General features: G+C 45.2%; 1 protein-coding gene across 1 annotated transcript in view; it reads left to right on the top strand.

Moving 5' to 3' along the window:
- Positions 1–6484, top strand: part of LOC135897907 (uncharacterized) — a 69438-nt gene extending 62954 nt beyond the window's left edge. Inside the window, exon 5 of the mRNA XM_065426600.1 lies at positions 5992–6484. Coding sequence (XP_065282672.1) covers positions 5992–6187 — 196 coding nt within the window. The 3' untranslated portion in view covers positions 6188–6484. The remainder of the gene's footprint in view (positions 1–5991) is intronic.
- The last annotated feature ends 18512 nt before the right edge of the window (positions 6485–24996 follow it).

The following is a 24996-nucleotide window of genomic DNA, read 5'->3' on the forward strand; positions in this document are numbered from 1 at the left end:
TAAAAATTAGTAAACGACTTAATCTAGTTACAATAGTAAGGGGTACTGTGTATTCTCTGAAAAAAGAAAATAGAATGGCAGGGTTAGTAAAATGCCCAGCGAATATATTACCAAAAATGGTAATACCCATTGAAAATTGAGTCGAACATTCTCAAGTACAAATAAAAAGAAGATGCATACAGCAGCAAATATTTTCGAACTTGATGTATTTCTCTGAATTTAAAGCAAGCTCATCGGTATGAGTTCTGAACATTGTCACAAGTGAGATCCTTTCTCAACAGCTGGTAAGTCAACCTCTACTGTCCTGCGATGCTCTCAGCCCGCGCACAACGCTTGAGTGTTGCATTTCACTGCTTTAAAGTGTTTATTTTGGTTTGGCTAAGAGACACTGCATCTCAGCGTCAGCCAACACTTTGTTTTTTTAGCTGAAGCTCCTTCAAAGAAGCGGCGGCACGCCTCCTTTCCCATGCATAGGTTCTTTCTGTTCTCATCATCCTTCCGCCGCGCGTTTGCCCCACGGACCAACTGAAGCGTTCTTTTAGCAAGTTGTACAGTCAAAGTCCGCTTTTTCGGACTTCCTAGGGGCCGTGAAAGCGTCCGAAAAATCGGGCAGTTCGAAGAAACTGCCCTTAACGGCTCAAACTGCCACAGGAACATCCGAAAAAGCTCTGAAGGCCTGCCAGTACACCTATTAGGTATATCGGCGCTTGAACTGTGACAAGAGATGGCGGGTTCGCGCGTGTATAATTAAGGAATACTTACTGTGTTCCGTGACAATGGCCCCTTCCCACGATTTTTATGCTTCGCCGAATACTTTTGCGTGTGCTTCACCAAGTAACATTGCTAGATTGAGGTGAAGTTGGCTTTCGGCAAACGGCATTATGCAACGCGGTGTGCTTTCCCCAGCTTTGAAGCCAATCGCGAGGACCACAAAGGCGTAGTCTGTGTAATTTCTGACAGCGGGCGCCTACATGGCGGTTGGCGAACGGGCGCTCACGCGTAAGGGTTTTTACCTTTACGACTACCGTGTACGCCCACCGTGTACGCCGACATTTCTTGGTGCAGCTAAAATAACAATTACAGTTACAAGTTCAATGAAAAACGAGGCACAGAATGGCAAAAAGCTTACTAGCTAATGTTGAAGCAGTACGTCAAGAGCATTGTCGCGGTGGTGACTATGGCTGCCAGCGGACCTGCGTGCTAGAACACCGGTTCGAGACAGCAAGTTAATCAAAATGGCGGTCGTGGTGGCTTTCATCAATGCCGTTTCATGCTGCGATCATGGCGAAAAGTCCTGAAAATAGGATGGCGATGGATTCTCGCGGTCGAAATTTCAGGCATTCTTATACATTGACTCTATGGGAGTGCGGGGGGGGGGCAGGGAGTGCATGGCGGGGCCGCCAAGCCGTCGAAATTATCGGGTTTCCGGAATGTCGGCCGTTGACTGTACACTCGTAACGTTTCTTCTCCGTTACTCGAGCCAGCATTGCCGCGACTTTCCTTCCCTTTCAACAAAATTACAGCTAATTTTCCCTGATAGAATCACATATTCCCTGAGATTTCCCTGAGTATTTCCAAGCTATTCAAGATCCTTGAGAATTTTTAGTTTTCACGATTGGTAGGCACACTCGGTTTTGTCAGTTCTTGATGTGGCTTGAAAACATACTAAAATTTCCGATGCAGCCTCAAATTGGACCCTTTAAGGGGAAGCTTTAGTTCGTGCCCCATTCCGATGCGGCCTATTCAAATACATGTAAAACGCACAAAAGCTTTTCTGAGATAACCCATGGAACAATTTTAACCACATTTGTCGCATTTGAGGCAGAAAGTTAAATTTTAGTGACTATAGGAAGCAGAATTTCGCTTAAGGGTTTAAATGTTGTTTAAAAAAATTTAAAGGATTCGCATGTTCAAAAAAGATAGACGCACGAAGTTTATGAGTTAGTATCTCTGCATCAAGAACAGATATCGCGGTTCTGTAAAAGGCATCTATTAGATCAGTCAAGGCAATCTTACGTGAATTTCTTGCGTTGTGTACACGGATTCTGCAAAAGCTGTATTTACATATTACTAATTTTATTTTTATATTAATGTGCAACATACCAATTTTGCCCGCTTTAGATGTACTATTAGGCGCAATTCACAGAATTGTGACATAATTTTTGCTTGCTTAGTTAGAACTGTAAACTTGATAGTTGTGTTTTTTGAATATTTTTGATGTTTGCCAATTCTCAATAAAGATTGACAATATAAATCAAACGTTCAAAACTAGCAGTCACTAGATTCAATGTTTTTTCTTTCAAATGCAACAAACATCGTCAACTTTTGTGCAGTGGTTGCCGAGAAAAATGAATTCTCCTTTTACACGTATTTAGATAAGAGCACACGAGCTAATGTTTCCTTTTAATGCAACTCCACATTATTGGTCCCCACATTAATCTCCAATGTAGGCTGGTATGGGGGACCTTATGGATAGATGGACGTATTCAAAGTTACTAACGATGTCCGCCACCGCGGCGAAGATATTCATATTTGTAACTCTTAAAACCTATTGCTGCATCACCTAGACACACTGCTGAGGGTTTTGTGATCTTTCAGAAGATAATTTTTCTGTCAAAGGCGATTACCAGTAAAAGAAGATGCAGAATTTGCACGTGGATGCCGAGGTGGGTCTGTTTATCCTTTCAATCCCGAATTTCCCGTGACAAGTGTCCAGCACTCAGGGAAAGAGCGACCGAAGCGAAGAGCTGCCAACCTCCAATGCCGGTTCTTCCCTCGTTTGGATAAAACGCTTACTTAGATTCTTTTAAATTTTTTGTAAAAAGTTGTTCGTAAATTGTTTGTCAATACGATTTCTCAAAAGATAAATTTTTGTTTGTATAGGGAAAGTATTACAAATATTATAGCTGAAATTTGTTTGTAAACACGTTAAAAATGTGATGACACCTAAGCACTTTGAGCTGTTAATTCCAAAGACGTAATGTCCAATTCAACGGCGCTGAGTGGTGCTTCGAGTTCTGCCTTGCGAGTAATCTGCCACAGCGGCGCGTGATGCCCAAGCCAGCAAGCCTGTGGTGGCGACGCCGCATGTCAAGGTCGCAGCGACTGCCTCTCCCTTCACACAACACCTGGCGTGCTATTGTACAGCTTGTGTTTCCAAGATCACCGTCGAGGCGCAGCTCGTGATGTGGCATCGCAGCCAACGGCAATGCTAGTTTTGTTGCTGTTTCGCTGCTGCAGACGACAGACACTTTCGCTTAATGGGCCATTTGGCAATCTTGCATCGATATTGGAATACTGAAGTCACCGCACTCAAGCTGAAATGATATCGAAATGCAAATTATTTGCTAAAAAGAATTGCTCTTGTTTAGTTTTCAACAATCACGAAAGAACATGACAGCACGACTATTTTTGCTGTTTTCCAAACTTGTATTGTAGGCAGAGCAGGGTGTCAGAATTACGCGAAAATTCTTTTGAAGAAACTTGGGCAACGAACGACCCATGCAGGATGTAGCAATGTGAAAAAATGTGCCAGTGGACAAAGCCATTGTAAATTGTGGTAATTTTTTTCGCATGCCGCGTACTATGTGCTCTCACGTCATTTGCAGCGAATCGCGCAGGGTAGGCGGCAGCCAATTTATTATTTTCTTTTGAAAGGAAACAAACACATGATAATTGGTACTCTGTCCAAGGTTCCTTTGCCTCTGGGTGGTTCTTGGTAAATGTTGGCATACGTGTGCATATAGTCGGTGGCTGAGCGCTACGGCCACATTGTGGTGCTCGGTGTTAGGATACGTTTTCTGTTACCGCCTTCCACCCAGAATCCCCCGTGCTTCGTGCTTTTTTAGTGTTGCAGCAGACGTTTGATTCGCCAATTGCAGATAACGTAACCCTTTCACTCGGAAAGCACAGGGATCGAAAATACAGCTAGAGGTACGAACACTGGAACTGGAGTACGAGTACTTTGTTAAAGAGCCCTGTGCATCTGCCGCCATTGAACTTGGCAACATGCGCGCACTGCGCTGCGGTACAATCAAACGTCATACATTGCTAGCTAATGCGAAGGCAATTTGCAGTAAGTGACATAAAAACACTGCTCTTACGTCAGCCGTTGCATTGTTTCAATGTGTCAGTGCCCAATTTCTCTCGATATGGACAAATACTCCCTTTCTCTAGACAACGCCTGAAGTCTCTAGATATAGAGAAATTGCACTATATTTGGCAGCACTAAGCTAGGGGTCACATGGGATAGGTCGTGTATAGATAACTGCACAAAACAGAGTCTTTGGTGTGATTCAATTGCAACGAAAAAAAAAACAATGACTAGGCCGATTTGAAGCGGTTTATGTTCATTTACTAAACTAATTTGAAATATAAGTAGCTGATTTGCCAACCTAAAATATTTTACAACTATCTGCAAGAAAGATTACACTTTCATGCCCAACTCAGCAGTAATTCCTTTGCACAATTGCTTATTTCTTACGCCCGTACTTTAATTTATAATTTTGTGTGGGAGAAGCGACCGCTGAGCAAGGAGTCACTTTTAGTTTCAGCGGTTGTTTATGTCTCCCACCACTAGACAATTCATTGGCGGTCGCCAATTATAAATGTTCGCACTCCGTTTGCTCCTACGCCTACATCCCGACCCGACACGCTGAAAACAGTAGTAACGGTGCTGTCAGTTCTCAAATGACAGCAGCCTCATGTAAATTTACGAATAATGTAGCATGGTACAGTTTAAGGTGCAGTCACTGCATCGATGAAAATATCTCAAGGAAGTCAACCTAAACCAAAAACAAATATTTTTCTTTTCTATTTCGTTCCAGAGTTCGACTTTCGGCACTCGCAGGTCGGATGGAAAATCTAGAGCGTCCGTCCGTCCTTTTGACGGTGGTCTGTCAAACCATAGCAGCGTCAAGCCAGTCCACAATGGCTTGTTTGTTGAGGCTCATTACGCTAGCCTATTGGTGGGAAATCACACTTGCGATCTTGCAGGCGTTCTTTTTTTTTGCTTTGCATTCTTGATTTGCCTTTGATGGACACGTGCTATAGTCGAATTACACGGCCTGAGCATCCAGCGCTGAAACTTCGCGTGCCAGGAGTAGTGCCTTAACACTGCGCCCCGTGAGCGGAGGAGACAGCTTTCAGTAGCACGTGCTGCAATTTCATGTCCGCATATTCAACGAACATCTTCAGACACGTGCGTCCACCTTCTGAAATAACAGGGCTTCGACGTGTAGAACATAAGAGAGCATGCGCTTCTCGCAAGACGCATGGCCACAGACTGAGCTTGGCTCGACGCGTCGTGCTAAGGCAGTTGTTGACAAAGGCTCACACGTGTTTTTCTTGAAAGTGACGTGCCATATTCGTTGCCTCGTGGCATCAAAATACTTAAGTTGCGAACTCACTACCTAGCGCTTGCTAACCAGCGCGGGTTCCACATGTCAGCTGGCGCCATGAGCGACATCCAGCGAACAACACTCTCGGCTCTGGCGCTTCAGCGACATGCATAAGCGTTGGAGTCGAGTGTAGGCATGGCAATTGCGCAAGCACCATCGTGCCGTGCAAATGTAACCTTGCCCGATGGCACCTGCATGAATTTATTACCGGACTGTTTAGCCAATAGGGCAGGCTAATGGTTTCTCCCAGATGTAAATCCAGCTTTGCAGGTGTCGCAGGAGCTTTCGTGCTTTTTTGTAATGGTATGCTAAAGAAAGCACACAGTCTGATTGGTCTAGTGACTCGGGCTTCCGGCGACCATCATGGCAAAGCCGCCTACTTGTAAAGCCATTCTATCACTTGGCCGTTGAACCGGGAGTAGCCATAGCGTGCATTAACTCACTTTATGTAAAATCGTAATAGTCGGGCAAATATAATGTATATTAGTTCGATAAAGCAGGCCTCTGTTGTGTAAAAGCAAACAGGGGAGGCATTCTGGTATAGCCTATAAGGTGTTCCCGATGGCACCGTTCGTGTTTTCTTCCTTCTCAGGCTTTACCCGAAGGCTTATCTCCGATGGAAGAGGGAGCCACCGCACCGACGGACTCATTCAAGTGCCAGGCGCAGGAACCGCCGTAGGCGTCACAGAAGGCGGCGCTACAGCGAAAGAAACAGTCCGCAAATAGTTGACCGATGGCCACACTCTGCAAGCAGTTCAATGCACACTCACAGCCTGCAGACAGTCTGAACTGACAAGGCCCGTTGCGTTCGTATGCACCTTGCAGTGAACTACTGCAACGACAACAGCGTTCGAACAGGAAGCTTGATTAAGTGTATATGAAGGTGCCCAGGAAAGAAATCCTTATGGAAGTTGTTATCAGAGAAATCGCGAGACAGATATCTCAAGACATATGACATTGTTTCGATGCAATCTTCCTGAACAGTTTCCACATGAAATGTTACATCAGATTGAACACCCCATTCAACCGATGTATATTTGTAGGATAGCGTAGTTTTTTTGTTAGTGCAATAATAAATTATTGAATTTCTAGAGCGGTGTTTCAATGTTAAAGGCAATGGGGATGCGCACGAAACTATGTCATGTATTGATAATTGTGCAGGCTGACACGTGTACTTCTTTATATTGCTCCGGTGACCGCTTTTCGCCGGCTAACAAATGTGAAACGCTCGGCGCAGGACACACCTGCATGTAATCGGAATGTTTCCAAATGTTATCGATTCTTATATCCACTGTCTTTTTTCACCGAACCTTGGGGACAAATGGTGTCGTACCTTCTGGATGGCATATGGGCACATGCCCATATGCGATTATGCTGGAACTTTCGAAGAGTCATGGATAAAAGCCCACGTGCTTGACCCGCAGATCAAATACAACATCACCCATTGCGCTTGCCGCGTTCCTTGTGATTTGGGCTATTGTTGGGATGAGTGTGGCTTGTTGTTTCTGGACAAAGCTTCGCCCAATAAAGAGTTGGTTTCACACAACTTTTGATATTGTGTTCTTCACTCACTACGACGTGACATCTGGTGAAGGTGTTTGGTTGTGTAAACGTAACCCCCTGCAAGCCCAAGCCATGGTGACGTTGGCGATCTCTTCACGGACCATCAAGCTAGCTACTGGCTGGAAAAATTCCTGCCGGAGCACGGACTTCTGCCGGAGAGTTTCCGGAAGATCAAGACCAAGCCAACAGCAGAAATCACCGCACCCGTGTTTACTACCATCATGCCACAACACAGGGAGCCACTGTCTATTCGCGGTTTATCGACAGAAGATCCCGAAAGCTCGCTTGACACATACGAAAGGGTCGCGACGTTCAAAAAATGGACCTCTCAGGACATGTTGCGCCATGTGTATGTCTCCTTGGAAGATGCCGCGAGGACCTGTTTGGCGAACCGGGAGTCAACCCTCACCACATGGCACTTGTTTCTAAAGGGTTTCTGCCAACCTCTAAGAGCGTCACGTGCAAAAAAAGGGCAAAAGCTCTCTTTGAAGCCCGAGTGCAGCTCGTCCACATGAATACTGCCTGTCACACGGGAGATACAGCCCGTCAATTCCGCCATGCTGGCGCCAATATGCCTTAGGAGAAGAAAGTTCGTTTCCTCATTTGTTTCATTTCGTGATCGCCGGGCTAATTCGAGATCCACCGAAGATCGTCGCGAAATTTTTATCAGAAACAATTGCCATCGGAAAGACAAAGGAAATGTGTACCAGAGAATACGATCATTAAATGCTTAAGCCTAAATACGAGTTCAAAGCACTTGGTACCGATGACTTGAGTGAGAGCATCCAAAAAATGTGCTCGAGGAGCTACAGATGATGTTTGCAACATTGCAGCGTTAGGTGACGCCCATCACTGACCTTGTGCGAGAAGAAATTTCGTGGTCATTGGGAGTTCGCGAAGTGCAGACAGGATCACACAGCCCTCAAGCTGAAGCGATAACGTACGCCACCGTTGCTTGACGTCCCGGTCACCTTCCAGCCCGCGCCAGCGCACTGTCATGCCGCAATTCTATCCCCTCGAAGGAACGTAGGAACAGTGGCTGTATGGGTAAAGGTAGACGGGTAGACGAATGTGTAATTGCCACAATGACCTCGCTGTATGTAATTGACTCCCCTTGCTCAGGTGTTTGTACTCCTGGCGGAATTTGTCGACATTACTTTTGCTCTCCCTCCATGCAGTCGAGCGATTCCTCTGGTGGCGCAAGCTTCACCGTGTAGCAGTTGGTGTTGGTCGCCTTCCCCGACACCTTCTACGTCTGCTGCCATTTTTGTGCCCCCTAAAACGATGATACTGTAGCGAGGCAGGACATTGACTTGATCTTGAAGCACACTCAAGGCATGGTGACCCATATAGCTTTTCAACGATATCACATGGTCTTCGGATAGAGCAATCAACATGACTTCAATTCAATGAGTGAGCCGTGTTGACTAACGAAGTCTGTTCGGAGAATTACCTTTCGCTAGCGCTGCTGGGGGACAACGAACGTCGAAGGGTATGTCCAGTTATGAACTCTAATTTTTGTCGCGAAGACTACAGTCGGTGTTCACAGCTGTCCTCCAGCTGTCCGAATTAAAGGTGCGTCCCATGAAGTCCCAATTTTCTTCAACTTGGCGAGGAATATTCCATTCATGACGGAGTATTCGGCTACTCTGTCTACAAGAGCGATGATTTCGTGGCCGTCGAGAGGCACGTCGAGGGCGATGGTTCTTTCCCTTGTGTTGCAGTTATTGTGCGGCAGCATGTCTCGGCTGCGTGTCTTTGTTCCCGTGGTATTACATCGGGTCATCATGTCCTTGGCTGGCGTTTTCCTGCCTTAGAGCTTCGTTCGCGGGGAGTCACCTCATCGTTGCTTTGTTGGGAGGTGTTCTTTTAAATCTTTGTTGGCGGCACAGGGTCTTCGGAATTTCGACGAAGAGCAAGAGCACCTCCGTTGGTTACTGCTTTTATTTTTCTCGATATGAATTTACTGGTCGCCCACGGCCTGTTGCTCTGTGCGGTCAGCACTGTGGTGTTAGGCAACGTCCTGGTGAAGGCGAGCGGAGAGGACGTCGGGGACTCCACTGCACTGCGGCGGTGTAGTCAACGATATGATGAAATTCTGCCCTTGCCTATACGGCAGACCCTTCATAGTCCTAAGCGTCCCCCATGCAGTGTGTTGGCTTGCAAATTTAATGGAACCTTGAGCATGCTTCACACGATGAAGTTGCAGACTCCAAGAATTTCACATCAGTGAACTCTAGAAGTCCGGAAGGAAGCACTATGATGCAGACTGCATATCACGCGCCTTCATTCACTCGCCACCGCAAGTGGACAGAGATGAAGACGCTTTCCTGGGATCAACAAGAGCGAAAGACTTCGCCGAACAGCAGTGAGTACACCCAGTGCTGAAAAGACTCGTGGAGTACTTCGAAGGCAACGCCGACGTTTGTCCCAAAGACATTTAGGCGAAACTTGTCTTCGTTTTCCCTGCACTACCACGTCCTCATAAAGAAGAACTTCTCACCAGTCCTTGTTAACTACCTTCTTGTTGTGCCCTCTGCACGGCGTTCAGAAGTTCTGCACGTCTTACATGAGGTTCTGATGGCTGACGATTTCGGATCCTCCCGTACGCTATCGAGCATTCAAGAGAACTATTACTGGCCACGCCTCAGCGCCGACGTTGCCCACTACGTCAGGACATGCCGAGACTGCCCGCGACGGAAGACATCACAATAAAGGCCAGCGTAATTGGTGCAACCAATCGAACCACCATAGCGACAATTCCAGCAGATAGGAGTGGACTTGTTGGGGCCACTGTCGACATCCACACCAGGAAATAAGTCAATGGTCGAGTCTTACCACTAGCGCACCGAAGAAGCCCGACAGCTCGCGCTCCTGCGTATTGAGATCCAGCTGATAGGGTTCCGTATCAAATCCAAGGAAGATAAAATCTTCGCCGGGCACCGCATGCTGTATGTGCGAGGGAAGGCGTGCGAGGGTGATCCGGCGAAGGCGGCTCAATCTCACATGCGCGAGCGAGGAATGCGGACCGGGAGCGCGGCCTCTCCTGTGGAGCGCTGCGTGGCGGTGAGGCGAGGGAGGGCGATGAACTCCTCCGACAGCCGACACTACAATCTTCGACGGCGCTGCTTGAAATATCAAACCATCGACCGTGTTTGAGCTCGGACACCGAAGCGCCGACGAGACTTAGTGATGAAGCTATGCGACGCTATTTCGGAGCCTACGAGATCATCAGACCTATTGCGCACTGAACAATGAGGTCGTGCCAGACGACATTTCGAAATCAGAGTGGCGCCGCGCACGACTTGACGTTGTGCAGGTGCTGTGTATTAAGCTTTTTTTTCACCCGCTTACGAACTTCAGTACTTAGTTTTTTGTTTGTTCCGTAGGACGCGTTCTGCCAAATATTTCCTAGAGCACAACTCTTAGGCGCCCGTTCCAGCGGTGAGCGTTGGCGTCGGAGGCGTAACCGAGCGATCGAGCACAGCGAAAGACGGAAGAGCGAACACGGAGCAGAATATGAAAGACGCGAGCCCCATACGGCGGAGACCACTGATTGCAGTCCCTTCAATGACGTGCGCGCGGGAAACTGGTTTCATGCGTACTACCCCAACAACCAGTATCGCACCATATCGTCTGCTCGCGTCAGCTCTCGCTCGCACTTGTTTGGTTTGCATTGTTTGATATCTATCGTGCTTGTTTCGATTGTCACAGTTTGCGATTTTTCTAATCCGATCGCACGCGTTAAGCGACTTGTTTATAACATTCTGGAAGCCACGCGCACACCCGCGATTGTGCTCGAACTTCGACGAGTCATCTATAAAAGCCTACGCGCTCGACCCGCAGGCCAGATTTCCGACGATCGCCGACTCTGCTGATCGCTATTGTTGTGCTTGAGATTTAATTGATTTGTTTCTAAGACACTCGTCCAGATTTGCCTCGGCACTCAAGGCCTTAAGGGCTTTGCTGAAGTTTTTAAGGACATGCCAATTGTGCGGCCGTCTTTGAGTGTTGTAGCACGTAGTATCGCGTTATTGTGTGAATTTTCTGGTTTCCATTTTTCCCCTCTTCTCCTTTCTTCTTTTATTCCCTTTACCCCTTTCCCCAGCACAGGGTAGCCAGCCGGTACTTACACTGGCTGACCTCGCTATCTTTCTTCCCCTTTGTTTCCTCCTCCTCCTCCTCCTCGTTGGTTTGCTAGATACGAGTTCACCCAATGAAGGGTTAAATGTTAAATGACAGTTTCGACGCTGTGTTGTTCTCTACTGTCACAACCACGTGACAAAATAATCGTAATAGAATATAGGGTCAGCTAGTTCTTTCTGAACCATGTGCGGCGCAATCGGTGAATGTGCTTCGTCATCGGCGGTGTTTCGTATGCCACAACAGCTAAATTAGCTACCCGAACAAAGACTCATCCTGGTCTCGCAAACTCCGCCGCTTCGGTAGCAGAGGTAATTTGCTCCATCCATGAGGACGGCGGGAAAGTAAATACGCGTAATACGCGCCTGCGTGCCGATTCAGGACGCTGCGTTCTTTCGCCGCCTCCTCTCAACTCCTCTCCCCTTATCCTCCCAAACCTTCGACTGTCTCTGGGCCCGCGCGCCCGCCCGGCGCCAGCTTTACCCGCTGCATGGAGTTTCACGTTTCCTTACCTGCTGTTATCGGGAAGCGCACGCTGATGGGCCTGTGCCGGAGAGTGAAGTTTCGTCAGTTTCGTGGTCCTCGATAACTGCAGGCTTGTGCTCGCGATGTTTCAGCCTTTTCACGACTCTCACCGGTCGTGCATCGTGAAGTCCTACAGGAATACCTCAAAAACAAGCCCTGCAAGGTTCTCCCGGGTGACTAAAGACAACATGTGAGCGCAGAGAACGAAGGACATAAGAAGGCGCGTGTACACGAAAACGACCATTGTCAACATGTGTGTACCATGAGTCTCCGGACGTCGTTGCGCATTCATTGTGCTACACTTCCCTCTTACCACTTGTGAAACCTGACAAATAGAGGTTCCTCCTCATTGTCACTTGGTCTATGACTTGTGTTTTTCTGTGCCAAGTCTCTTTTGGCAGCTTCAGTAACTCGCCCAGCTTTCCATTCCGCTCTCACTTATTTTTTGTGTGTCACCGTTCTAGAAACGTACTAACAGCTCATATTCCTGTTCGTGTTTATGTATTATCTCACTAATTGCCGATGGAAAAACCGTCCGAACAACCTTCATGTGTAGGCATGATACGCTTTCTTTTTTCTTGACAGCATGAGCATTGCAAGTGTCCTATATGCAGATTTATGCAGTTAGTGTTTATTGCACAAAGGAGTGCCCAATAGGTCTGATGTAGTGCCTTAGGTGACATAATAAACGAGTTTTCCGCCAGAACCACAAACACAAAAATGAGACAGCATGGGCGCTTTCGTGTGTGTGTGGTTTTCGTACAAAACTTGTATATTATTAAAACGGACGTTTGGGCGAGTTGGTAAGACATATTTCAAACAGAAGAGCGCGGTGTTCACGGGGACAAGCAGCGCTCGTTCGTGTCGTTTCTCCCAGATTGTCCCCGCGCACACCGCGCTGTTCTATTTCGTATATCATGCCGGTTAACCAACTAGCCCAGCAGTTCACTTTCCTTAACTTACGTGATTTTACTGCTAAGCATTGCATTCGTGCTGAAAAAAAAAAGTGTTGTTGGCTTATTTCACGTGGTCTAAGATTGAGGAATAGGCATTTCTGCGAATGCTTTCTATGTGCTGCTGCAAAAGCTGACTACCTCCTGCTCTTCCTTACCATCGTTACTCAAGCTGCAGCCAAGTGGACAATAATCTGATAATGTGCATTTCCGTTTTTAGTACACGGTAACTTTTGTTCTGTCATGTCTTCTTCATTTTGTTGAGTAGTAATAAATATGCCACGCATTTTGTATACTTTTGTGCGGATATATAGGTAAGTTCCTTTTTTTATGGTTGTCAATGAAACAATCTAAGCATTTTACTCTAGTTTTTGTTATTTAGCTTGTCATTGTTTTTGCCAATACCAGTGAATTTTCCTTTTCGTTAGTTGGGATGACTATGTCATACACGTCGTCCAGTTTTGTACAATATCTCAGTGGGTATATGAGAAGCTCTAAGGGCGCATAGCAGCAACACTTCTACACTTTGGTCTTGAGGGCATTATATAACATGCTTTTTTTATATTTGTGTACATGCAACAGCCTTCGTATTTTGTGGAGTTTTATTTTATTAACTTTTTCCATGAAATTTATGAGGCTTTACGTGCTAAGACCACATTCTGGTTATGAGGTATAAAGTTTGTAAACAGGGATAAGATGCCTGAGAAAGGCTGGCCAACGTTTCGATACGATGTCCTATCCTCGTCAAAGGACCTATGTTCGATGGGAAGACCTATCTTCGCCTTTGACGGAGATAGGTCATCCTATCGAAACGTTGGCTAGCCTTTCTGAGGCACCTTATCCCTGTTTACAAACTATGTACCACAGTGTGCTATTCCATCTGTCAGCCGCCTTCTTGATTTTGGACTTTCTGATTATGAGACACGCCATAGTGGAAATTTTGACCACCGGGTGTTCTTTAACGTGCACCTCAATCTAAGTACACGGGTCTTTTCACATTTCACCCCCATTAAGATGTTGCCGCCATGGCCGGGATTCCATCCCGCAACCTTGTTTTTTGTGGTTTTATGTCTGTGAACATTCATGTAGTTTTGTTGTCATGTACATGTCATGCATTTTTCACTTTTGTTGATTTTCCCAGTGTGTATGATACCAAGTTATGCTAAAATCTTTGTTTTTGGAAATGGAAGTCAATAAACCAAGACCGAAGATCTGTTGTGTTGGAAGTTGAATTTATATAGGTTCTGGCATAGGCTGGCATACTCAAAGTATGGAAAACATTGCGTGCGTGCAAACACATAACGAATCCACGGGGCACCACGCGCCAGTTCACAAGGCCAATCAATGTCTGGCGTAGCGGCAGCGCGCGCGATAAAAAGAATAGGCACCGTGGACAGGCACAAACCAAGCAAAGTAAAGGTGCGCGGGGCATAAGGAAGGGGCGAAAGCGAACGTAGCGTGTTGTCATAAGAAAGAAAAAAAGAAGAAAAACACAAAGAGCTAGGGTGCGGAGGCGCCGCGCAGCTGCGGTTCCTGTAGCCATGACAACGTAAAAAAAATTAAGGGGTTTTACGTGCCAAAACCACTTTCTCATTATCAGGCACGCCGTAGTGGAGGACTCCGGAAATTTTGACCACCTGGGCTTCTTTACCGTGCACCTAAATCTAAGTACACGGGTGTTTTCACATTTCGCCCCCATCGAAATGCGGCTGCCGTGATCGGGATTCGATCCCGTGACCTCGTGCTCAGCCGCCCAACACCACAGCCACTGAGCAACCGCTGTGCGTACAACGTAAACCATCGCGCTCAACGCCATTTTACCAAAGTGTCGGCCTCCTGCTAAGGCTGCAGCTGACGGGGACATTGGCGCTAGCGTCTAAAGAGTGTCAGCTTAAAAACAGCCAATGGCAGCCATGCGGAGATTCACCCCTGGGGCTCAGCGCCGGCGCCCAGAGTACCCTGTCGTTCAGGATCAGCTTCTTTTCCACATATCTCGCGAAGAAAAAACACTTGCACTCAAGGTTCACATTAGTGAGTACCGTAATAATCGATGACTTTCTTTCGCTCTAACGTTTATTAGAACCATCGGGACGATGCTTCTTTAGGATGAGGGCATTTACACGTGTAGTTGTTTTTCTTGCTCCGGTGACCGCTTTTCTCCGGCTAACCAATATTGAACCCTCGTTGCAGGACACGACTGCATGTATCTGAACTTTTCAGAATGTTTCCCACTGTTGTATCAGTTGTCACTTGGCACCGAACCAACACGCGTTAACAAAAATCGGGTAATTTAATATGTAGAGAATTTTTTGGTACCGTAAAATAAATTTTCTGTGAATGATTCATGAGAGACAAGCGTTAAAAGAAAAAGAAAACCGAAATTTTCTGTTCTCGATCTGCAGCCTATAGAGCGAGTCAACACTAAAATATAGCCGCTCTAAATTATTGTAATTGCATCAAAAACTATAAAATAAAATTTTAGTTTTTTTTTCATACACGCCTTTCCTTCCCATATACTACGCACGACGCGCTGTTTGCGGTAATGCTTTGACGCCCCGTGCCACAATCAAGATGGCTGCTCTTCATGTCAACGCATTTCAGCACTGCTCCATTTCTTTCGAAAATCGTAAGAGATGAGTTGTTTTTCTTTCAAGTACATTACAAACAACACACAACGTATTCTTTTACCCAATGTTTTCCACGTGCTCCTGACATACAACAGGACTAAAATGTAGCCTGCAAGGAAAGTTCAGGCTTACAGTGACAAAATTTAGCAACTACGCGTCCCGACATTTCAGCGTAGGTAGCGCTCTGTGAGGCAACGTCGCATTTGGTTATTAAATTTGACTTTTGTTTTTTTGTTATAGCACACCTAAGGGCTAGCAGTGGGCTTGACAAATGTACTGTTATCTATTCTCGCCTTTTAAGAATGTATTTATTGTTGCTGTGGATGCGAGAAAAAAAACGTATGTGTGTGTTCTCAACAAAGCTCAACCAGCGACGTTAGCTCTTAGTTACGATCAAGTTTCTGGTTTATTGAAGTGACCAGAATTTAAGATTTTTTTCTGTTCTGTAATATTTCATTTTGATGCTGGCACAGGAACCCGCCGCATATGAGGCCACATGGCCGCCAGTATTGATTTTATTGCTTCGTTAGCTGCGACTCGAGTGTTTTATTGTGTTACCTTCAGGAAATGATTTCGCCTGGCCACGGACCACGTCGTTTCATTTTGAATAAAGTGAGCGGGAACACTGGACTGCGCGGCATGGTGTACTATCTTCGCATTTTAAAGGCACAGTGCAGAAGGTCATAGTACACTGAGCAGCGGAGATATGCTATCGTCACGCTCGCGGCTGCAAATAATTTCTCGCACGTCGTCTGCTAACTCCACTCCCTGACTCTGACAAAGATTAACTAAATCTATGATTTGCGGACTGCAAAAATACGAAACAAATGGTCAAAATATGCATGAACTGAACTCCAGAAAAACACTTTGTAAAAAAAGTGAAAAGGCAGCAATGTGTCATTGTTGCACGTAACTAATATACAGTTAACGTAACGTGTCCGCCGCCTTAAATTATCAGGACTATTTTCTACCTTGTCATATTCTGCTTCACACTGTTACAAAAATAGCTGATATGTGACTCGTTTTCAGCGTGCTATTGTCGGCAATATGAGCGGGAACACGCGAACACGTGGCAAATAGCCTCGAAACCGAGTTACAGCGATACGCGGATGCCGCAGCCTAAACCAGAGAGGAAAGGGGGGCGCTCTTTCGCTAACTGTTGGCACTCCCACCCCACCTGCGTTTGTCGAAAACGACAGCTTACGGCATATTTCTGGCCACCGACAGCCGGTAAGACGGTTACGTGCGCAGTGACACTCAGCGAGTCATTTAATTTTCTGTCCTGCTTTTCCTTTTCTTTTTTGGAGCGCAGCTATTAATCGCCTATTCCTGCGTTTAGTGTAAGCTATTTTCATATATGCCCCCATAAAACTTCATGTATATCTCATGGACCGCATCATGTCACGCGTTCCAAACAGATGCACAGATTTCCGAGGGAAGTAGCTCTCGAATGTTCACGCTTCAGAATAGTGCTGCTACATGGCCACGCTTCGGAGCACATAGTTATCGGTAACCGCCATATCCAATAGCTTTATCAATGTGCGCTGGCGATGCGATGTTCCGCACATTGTATAAACAGACGCATGGTGGCAGTGGCAACAGCTATTAGAACAGCGTCCTCCTTTCCACTTTGTTTCTGACGGCGGCCTCCGCATGTCGCCAATAGTTGGCTTCGAGGCTATCTGACACGCGCTTCTTTGTTCCCACTCATATTTATTTAGAATCTCAGAGTTGCCACATTTGGCAATAAAAGTAGCCTCTAAAAGTAGCCAAATTGGCTACTTTTAGAGGCTCCTGGTGACCGAAAATTTTGCTTCGGCGACTTGGCTACTTCCTGGCTACTTTTGGCAGGCGTAGTCGGTATAAGTAATGGCCGAATCACGCCCCCCCCCCCCCCCCCGACGGCACCACCGAAACAACAGCCCCAAACGCCAGATATACAAGGTAACGTTTTTGTGTCTTGGAAACTCGGGAAGCAAATTCAAGAGCTGAAAGTATATCATAGCCGCCACATTGACAATGGGCCTCGGTGACTTGTCATCGTCGGCTGTCCATTATTGAGATGGCTAATATGTAACGCTCGTTGGGTGACATCAACGCATCGGGCAGTCGAGCAGCCCAAGCCCAAGCCCATAAAAAATATAACTTGGGTCTTTAGTGATACTTGTTTTACCATTAATACATAGCAAAACAAATAATAGGCCTAGGATACTTCCCTGACGGACTCCTGAGGTGATATTCTGGTAAGTAGACACGTGGTTTCTTATCGCCACGCACTGATATCGTAGGTAAGATTTTAGGAGGAGCACTGCGATTCCACGAATACCATATAATTCCACTTTTTCGAAAAGTATTTCATGGTTTATCCGATCGAACGCCTTCGAGTAGTCTACAAATGCACCGATGCAGAATTCTTTGCTTTCAATGGAGTCAAGAAATAATTCTTTTTGCTTTAGAAGAGCTGTTTCTGTGTACCTGTTAGGTAGAAAGCTAAACTGCGATGAAGTAATCAAGGTAAATTTCATGCAAAGCTTCATTAGTCATTTATAAATTACTTTTTCCAAACCGCTGGAAAAAATGAGTAGAATCGAAATTGGCATATAGTTAGCCATGTCATTTCTGTCATCACTTTTAAAAAGCATACTGACTTTAGCTACTTGCATCAGTTTCGGAAAGCAACCTGAAGATATTGATAAGTTATATACATAAGCCAATATTCGGGCTATTATTTCAACCACGTGTTTAACTAGAGTTGTCGCTATACCATCAATATCACGTGCTTTGCTGTTCTTAAGTGAGTTAAATCGGGCACATATATTGGCCTCATTAGTTGGTTCGAGATACATGCTAGAAGGGTTGCTATCCATGGCATGTTTAGGCCTACCTGACCTTTGCGGACCTGACACAACATCTCTGAGAAACGTATTAAATTGTTTGGCAAGCTCGAATCCCTCAATACCACTCCATGATGGTTTAGCTCCGTGACTGTTGCCGAGACTGGTGTGCGATTTAGCAGACTGTTCAGCTAATTTCACATCTGCGCACTGTCCCTACATTGCCCTTTACTGAACTGATCATAGAGAAAAGAGCGCTTTTCATTTTTAGAAAGGTGCTAAACTTATTACGATATTTTTTATAAATATCGAGATCTTCTGCTCATCTGGTCTTAAGAAATTTTTGGAACAATCTTGCTTTCTTTTTTTATTCTGCTCAGGCACTCGCGGTTTATGCACGGCTTCCGGGTTTTGTTACATTCTCGCAATAATTTTCCCTAACCATGTTCGAAATAAGTACGTTTGAAAGCCGAAATGTAAGCCTCGTATGCGGCGGCGGCCGTTAAAGAATGGTAAACGTCAGTCAAATTTTCCCTTTCAAGGGACACGTAGAAGGCGTTTAAAGTTGTAGGAATGATATTTGGTACCGTCTTTACATCGTTCATTTGCACATATGTAAGCTTCTCTTCAGCCCTGATAAACAAATAAATGGGTAAGTGGTCACTGATATCACAATTCAGGTCAACAATTGTCAAACTTTCGGTATGTATATTTGTAATAAGGAGGTCGATGAGTGTCTGTGTGGGATGTAACGCGCGTTGCCGTATCTTTTATGATAGCGTGACCAGATGAATCTACTGCTTAAAAAAGTGTTTCGTTAATGCGGTAAGACTGCAAAATATCAATGTTTAGGTCTCCGCAAAAATTTGTTTCGCGTTTGTCGAATTAACATTATTTAGAAGTTTTTGAAGGTATTCAATGAAATGTTCGATTTGTGCCTTCGGTGGCCGATCCATGACAGTGAAAATATATTCGCGCGATAATAGTGTCAAACATTCTATGTCCTCGGATATAACGGAAAACTCGGTATCTATTTCACATTCTAGCTCACGTTTCACGAGAACTTCTAAACGGCCACCTTGCTTATGTTGTCTAACAAGAAAGAAGCCTTGATAACCTCCACGGTTGAAATTTACAGTATTTCCAGAACACTATGTCTCTGTGAACATTATCACATCGAAATTGAAAACAAATTCATCCAAGAAAACTTACAGTTCATCCTCCGTGTCTCTCGGGGACTGCACATTTAGGTGAAAAGACGTACAAGGGTTTTTAGAAAGGTGAAATACATTATTAACGTATTCTGGGGACGTAGCCATTGCAAAACCACTGAATACCAGAAAAAATATGTGCAGTTGACGCAAACTAATTAATCCTTTCTAGATCACGCTCACTGCGAGTGTGCACAATTGGCGACGTTTCATCTTTCCTGGCCGAAATCTTGCCAGTGCTTCACCAAACAAATCACCAGTTTTTCTCTCTCTTTTGCGCAAGTGCCATGTCAAGAAGATGCTTAAGCGTTGGACAAAGGTGCTCGTTAACATACAGTGGTGAATCAGGGGAAAAAAACCCGGTTCCTGAGTTGACAGGCGTGATTTTTTTTGCTTTTTATAGGACTGAATCGCGTTTGGTACGGCTCTTAAACTGCACAATTATGTTTGGGATGGCATCAACATCCATTGCAGGCAAACGATCGCCCACAGCAATGTCTGTTTCCATGATAGTTTCATTTAAGATCACACTAATTTTGTACAAAGCCTCAGGAAGGCTTTCACTCTCAGTCAAGGGTACACCTTTTATCTGGACATTGCGGTTTCTTGAGTACTGCTCAGACACAGTACACGGTTCTCGAGTTGAGAGACTTGCTTTGATAGCGCAGAGCAATCACTTCCAAGTTTTGTGTTAATTGCCTTGAGCTCCTTGTTTTCTATCGCGATTTCATCTTTTTCATGCCTGACCTTTTCGAGTTCGGCATAACAGAACGCATGACTTGTCTTCAGCTCTCAAAGTTTTTTTCTGACTTCGCGTTCCAATTTAGATTTGATATCTGACATTTCCTTCCTGAGCTCCTCACGAAGTTTGACGGCATCAGCCATAACAAACACAATACAAGAGAACATACAAGCACTGGTATCGGCAGCAGCTAAATCATAAAACAGAGTATTTTCTGTACTAATTATGGAAAATAATTCCAACTTGCAAATATGCAAAATAGCTTCAGCAGGTTGTCGGGCTGCCCTCACTGCTGCCAAGTGGTTGCGGCTCGAAGTTGTTCGAGCCGCAAGCTTGTTCTTCCACCTGGTAGGCTTGACGTTTCTAGCAGTCACATGTAGTCACTGCAGGTCAGCCTTGCACTTGCTGATATCACGGCGTCCCTTAAGCAGCTTGTTTAAACAGTGGTCCAAGTTGCATATATACAAAGCAGATTCAGAAGGTTGTCGGGCTGCCCTAGCTGCTGCCAAGCACCACGCGATTGCCCACGCGACGGCGGATGCCTAGGCCGCCGGCATCTCTGCGCATGCGCAGGCTGTCCTCCCTCCACTTTCAGCCCAACGGTTCCACTGCACTTCCCTCCTCCGCTATCGCAGTTTTTCGTCCCCCGCTACGTCTTCGTTTTCATTATTTGCCGCGCACGTTCGCTCGATTAGGCCACACCGTCGGACAGTGCCGACGGTCGCTGCAAGAAAGGTCGCCTAAGAGCTAGGTTCTAAAAGGGGACTACGAAGTTCCGCCAGATCTGTCAGTACGGGAAGGGAGGGAGGGGGGGCTGTTTGCGTGAGACCGGTGCCGAAGGGGTGTGTTGCTTCCACCGAAAGGCTATAAAGCTCCAGACGTCCGGCATACGTTGAAACCCCAGGATATCTGTTTACAAAGACATGGCTAAGCCATGCATGCTTATACGCAAAATGGTCCGACTCCCATGTTCGGTGGTCGTTATCGCCACACACCAATCACCTGCGGACGCAGACGCCCTGGCGGGATATGCCTAACAGCACCGTACCAAAATACGTGTCGTGAGCCGGTGGAAAGAAATATTGTTTATGTCAATGTGCGAATGCCTAAATTTAGGGAATCAGAATTTGTTTATGTAGAAGGTCGAACTTGAGCGACCTTCGCAAGGTTGTTTGAGATGCAAGGAATGTTTGATCGTATTTTTCACAACACGATCAATGAAGGGATGCTACTCGTTGTAATTATACTAAAAAAGGGCCATGGCACGACGGGTATTTAGGTATATATCGGAGTACCTTCCAGCACGACCAAGGTAGAGGACTGGCTTAAATTAATTCATATCAAGCTATAGTTTTTCGCGATAAGACAATGCTACAAGGGAATCGTCACTTGCTTTTTTCGTTGATGTTGTCGACTTCGAGATTCTATTCTTCGAGAATACATTCTCTGCCGTGGTGCTTTTCGAATGTTTATTGTCAATTGACCCGTTACATTTGAGAACGCGGCTGTTGCATCAGTCGACAATGTTGTAGAAATTCAAAGCTTTTGTTTTCTTGAGGCAAAGCGCAAAAAAAAAGAAACGGTACCAGAAGGCAACGAAGACACAGCGCAGTGTATTTGTTTCTTTCTGGAGCCCTCGTGTTCTTTCGCGTTTTGCCTCAAGTTATGCAGTACCAACTAGCCGACCAGTCTGTTCTTTTGTTTCCTATATTGCACCATCATCATTCGCAATAACGAAGCTTTCATGGAAAAAAAAAGAAGACGCATAGAAGTGCGCTTCGAAGCCCACGGTTGAAGCGAGCGAGACATTAAGTTCCCGGATGATGGTCCTGTAAGTGCTTATTGTAATGCCACTCTGTACAATTGTATTGCTGTGAATCGCGTTTTAAACTATTTGAACCTTCTGCATTGGGTCTGAGGTCTGCCCAGATACGTCAAAACGCTCATTTTTAGAGAGTTTATATTCGCAGTGTCGCCAGCCGGATGATGAAAGTGCTGATGGTGCTGATAATTTACTAGAATCCCCTTGGAAACGGCGCGGGGTCAAATCGTCACCTAGATTGCTTTAGTTATTCAGGTGTGCTATGAATGCTTTTCCTTCTAGCATTCTTGTATAATTTTCTTTAATTTTCTCTATCCACCTTGTACCGCTGCCTATGCATGTAATGGATCTGTCTGTATGAGTCTCTTCCCTGTTTTTCTTTTCTGCCAATACTTTAAACGTCTCTTGCTTATTTCCAGTTCTGACCAATTCATACCTCCGTCTAATTTAAGTCCAATCCATAGGGAAAGTCATACATTACGTACGGGCCTCGATAGGCGAATCCCTTCGCATTCCATGAGGATGTATGGGGTGGTGTCCGAATTTTCGTTGCATAATACCTATGTCTTACCTAAATGCGAATATTTGCTCAGGTATTTTTTTCTTCTTAGGCAACCAGTTCAAGTCTCAAATAGCAGTGCACTTTCCTTCATGTCATCGGGCAAATTTTCAGTTGTACTTTTTTTTCTCATTCATGTAAATCTTCATAGTCTTTTTTTTTTTATTCCCATTCTTTGCATCCGATTCATTGTCTGTGTTCCTCCCACGCACTTTCTGATAACCCGTGGTTGTCTATGTACACTTTCAATTACGCGGTACTTGGTTGCTAAATTTCTTGACCTCTTTTTCCATTCTGTGTCCGCGATTCTAACGTACAGATACTTGTGCACTTTAGCCGCCCATTTATTTTTATCCGTGTTCCTCAGCCTTTTTTCAAAACTAGCTTTGCTTTGCGGTTCTCTGGATTCGAGCAAAGACAGACCCATGTCCTCTTAAACTGCCTCATTTGTGGTTTTGCCTTGGGCTCTCAAAGCCAACCGGTCCACCGATCTTCGGTTACCTTCCACGCCCGACAATATATCTCATTTTAGGCACAAAATAGCATTTGTGAACATCGGCGTTTGCACCATGACTTCTATGCAGATTCCATGTGCCGCCTTATGCTTATTGATCCTCAAAAGTGTCCTATGTATAGTGATTGCTGCATTCCTCTTCCCTTTTGTTTTGAGATTATCTTTGTGGGCGCGTGATTAAGTCCCTCCTACGTTTATGTGTATGCCTAGGTATATATTTTGCTTCACTATGGGTACGACTTGCTGTTGAATTGATATCACGTAATTACTCGCACCTTCAATAAAATCATTAATTCCGATTTCTCTGTGCTAAACATAACACCTAGATCTGTCATTGCTTTGACGCATAGGTTGGCCAGCGTTTGTAAATATCAGGCATTGTCCGCTAGTAGCACTGTGCCATCCATATACATCGTGCAAGCTCCTTCTCTTGCAGCATTTTTCCATTATTCGTGCATGGTAAATTAAATCCTAACTGACTGTTTTCAAGTTTTCTTTTTGTGCATATAACCTAAAGTGTGAACAACGACGCAGACAGAGGGCCTCATTGCTTCAGCTCTTGCTGAATACGCAACACTTCGTTGCAATTTGGGCATTCTCACACAACGTTTACTCCGTTGTCTGCATATATGTCCCTGAGCAGCTCCACGAAATCGTAAATGTGCCTTCGTGCTTGAGAATACCCTATAACCACCCCCTTTCAACGTTCTCGTAGCCTCCTTTAATGGCAAGAAATGCTGTCCATAATGCTCTACTCTGAGCTACTGTATTGTCTGTGCATTGAGTTACACTAAAATTATTATCGTCTAAGTGACTGTTTAGTCGAAACCCAACATACAGTTCCCCCAGTACATCCATTCTTTCTGCCCATTTCGACAGCTCTAATATTAAGGCTTCCATTGCCATTCTTTATATCACGGACGTTACTGTAAGTGGCCTGTACGAGCTCGTCCTACCCTTATCGCCTTTGCCTTTGCAGAAGAGGGTCATCTCGCTTTCATGCCAAGCAGCTGGAAATTTCTTCGTTTTATTCACTTGTTCAATGGCATTAATCAGCAGTGCCTTGCTCTTTGAACTGAGGTTTTCGTTTAGCTGTATTAGGATTTCATCGGGTCCTGCAATGGTGTTATAAGAGATATTACCTTCTGCTTTTAAATTTAAAAGCTTGCTATGGTAGATATTGATATCTGAGGCTTCTCTGGTGATGCTAGATCTGTTTGGATTTGAGCTATTCTTTCTTTTGTGCCGAAGTTAGCTCTAACAGTGTCTTTCATGTACCGCTGCGCATCATCTTCTTTGAAGATGTAAACGTTTTTATCCATTATAGCCGACTGGAAATTTTTGGTTGGAGCTCCACGTGCTCTTACAAAGTTCCAGAATTCGTGCGCAGTTGTATTTTCTGCCAATGTTATCCCTTCAACCTTAACTTGTGTATTTAATTTTCTCGTGCATGAGCTCACTAGCCACCCTTTTCTTTCTTCAGTAATTGCTCCATCTAAGGAGTACCTATTTCTGTAATCCCAACTTTTCGGGCTTCTCAACGATTCCTAGACACCAGCTTGCGCTCTTCTATAGCTAGCTTTACTACCTTGTTACAGCACTGATGTGGTTTCTTCTTTGCAATCCACACGATTTTTTTTCCTTGCGCTTCTCATCTTCTTTTGCATAACTTCTACCAGTTCGTCATATTCCCATACTAATGTAGGAAACACCTCTATTTTCTTCTCTGACCACTGGCATGACCGCAGTCGCGCCAGGTCGCGCTGCAGAGCAGTGATTGTGAGAAATGCTTCAAGGATTATCGCGACAGCGTTTCTATAAGCGTCCGTATGCGCAGGCGTTTTTGCCTTTTTTTATGTGTTTTATAGGGACCAAGTGCGTGGTTTTGATGTTTGGACACGTATCTACGCCAGGGAATATAGCAATAAAAACCAACTGGATGTGTTGCATAGGTCACTTCAAGAACGCAGCGGCAAAGTCCCGATTCCCTTCCGACGGACACGTGTCATCACAAGTTGATGATGAAGATCTTCAGAACGGTTCTTCGCCATGAAGCATCATCTGATATGGTACGATTCTTGGTCGGTAGGCTGAAGGAATGTAT

The sequence above is a fragment of the Dermacentor albipictus genome, chromosome 2, assembly GCF_038994185.2.
Source record: "Dermacentor albipictus isolate Rhodes 1998 colony chromosome 2, USDA_Dalb.pri_finalv2, whole genome shotgun sequence".
Taxonomy (NCBI): Eukaryota; Metazoa; Arthropoda; class Arachnida; order Ixodida; family Ixodidae; genus Dermacentor; species Dermacentor albipictus.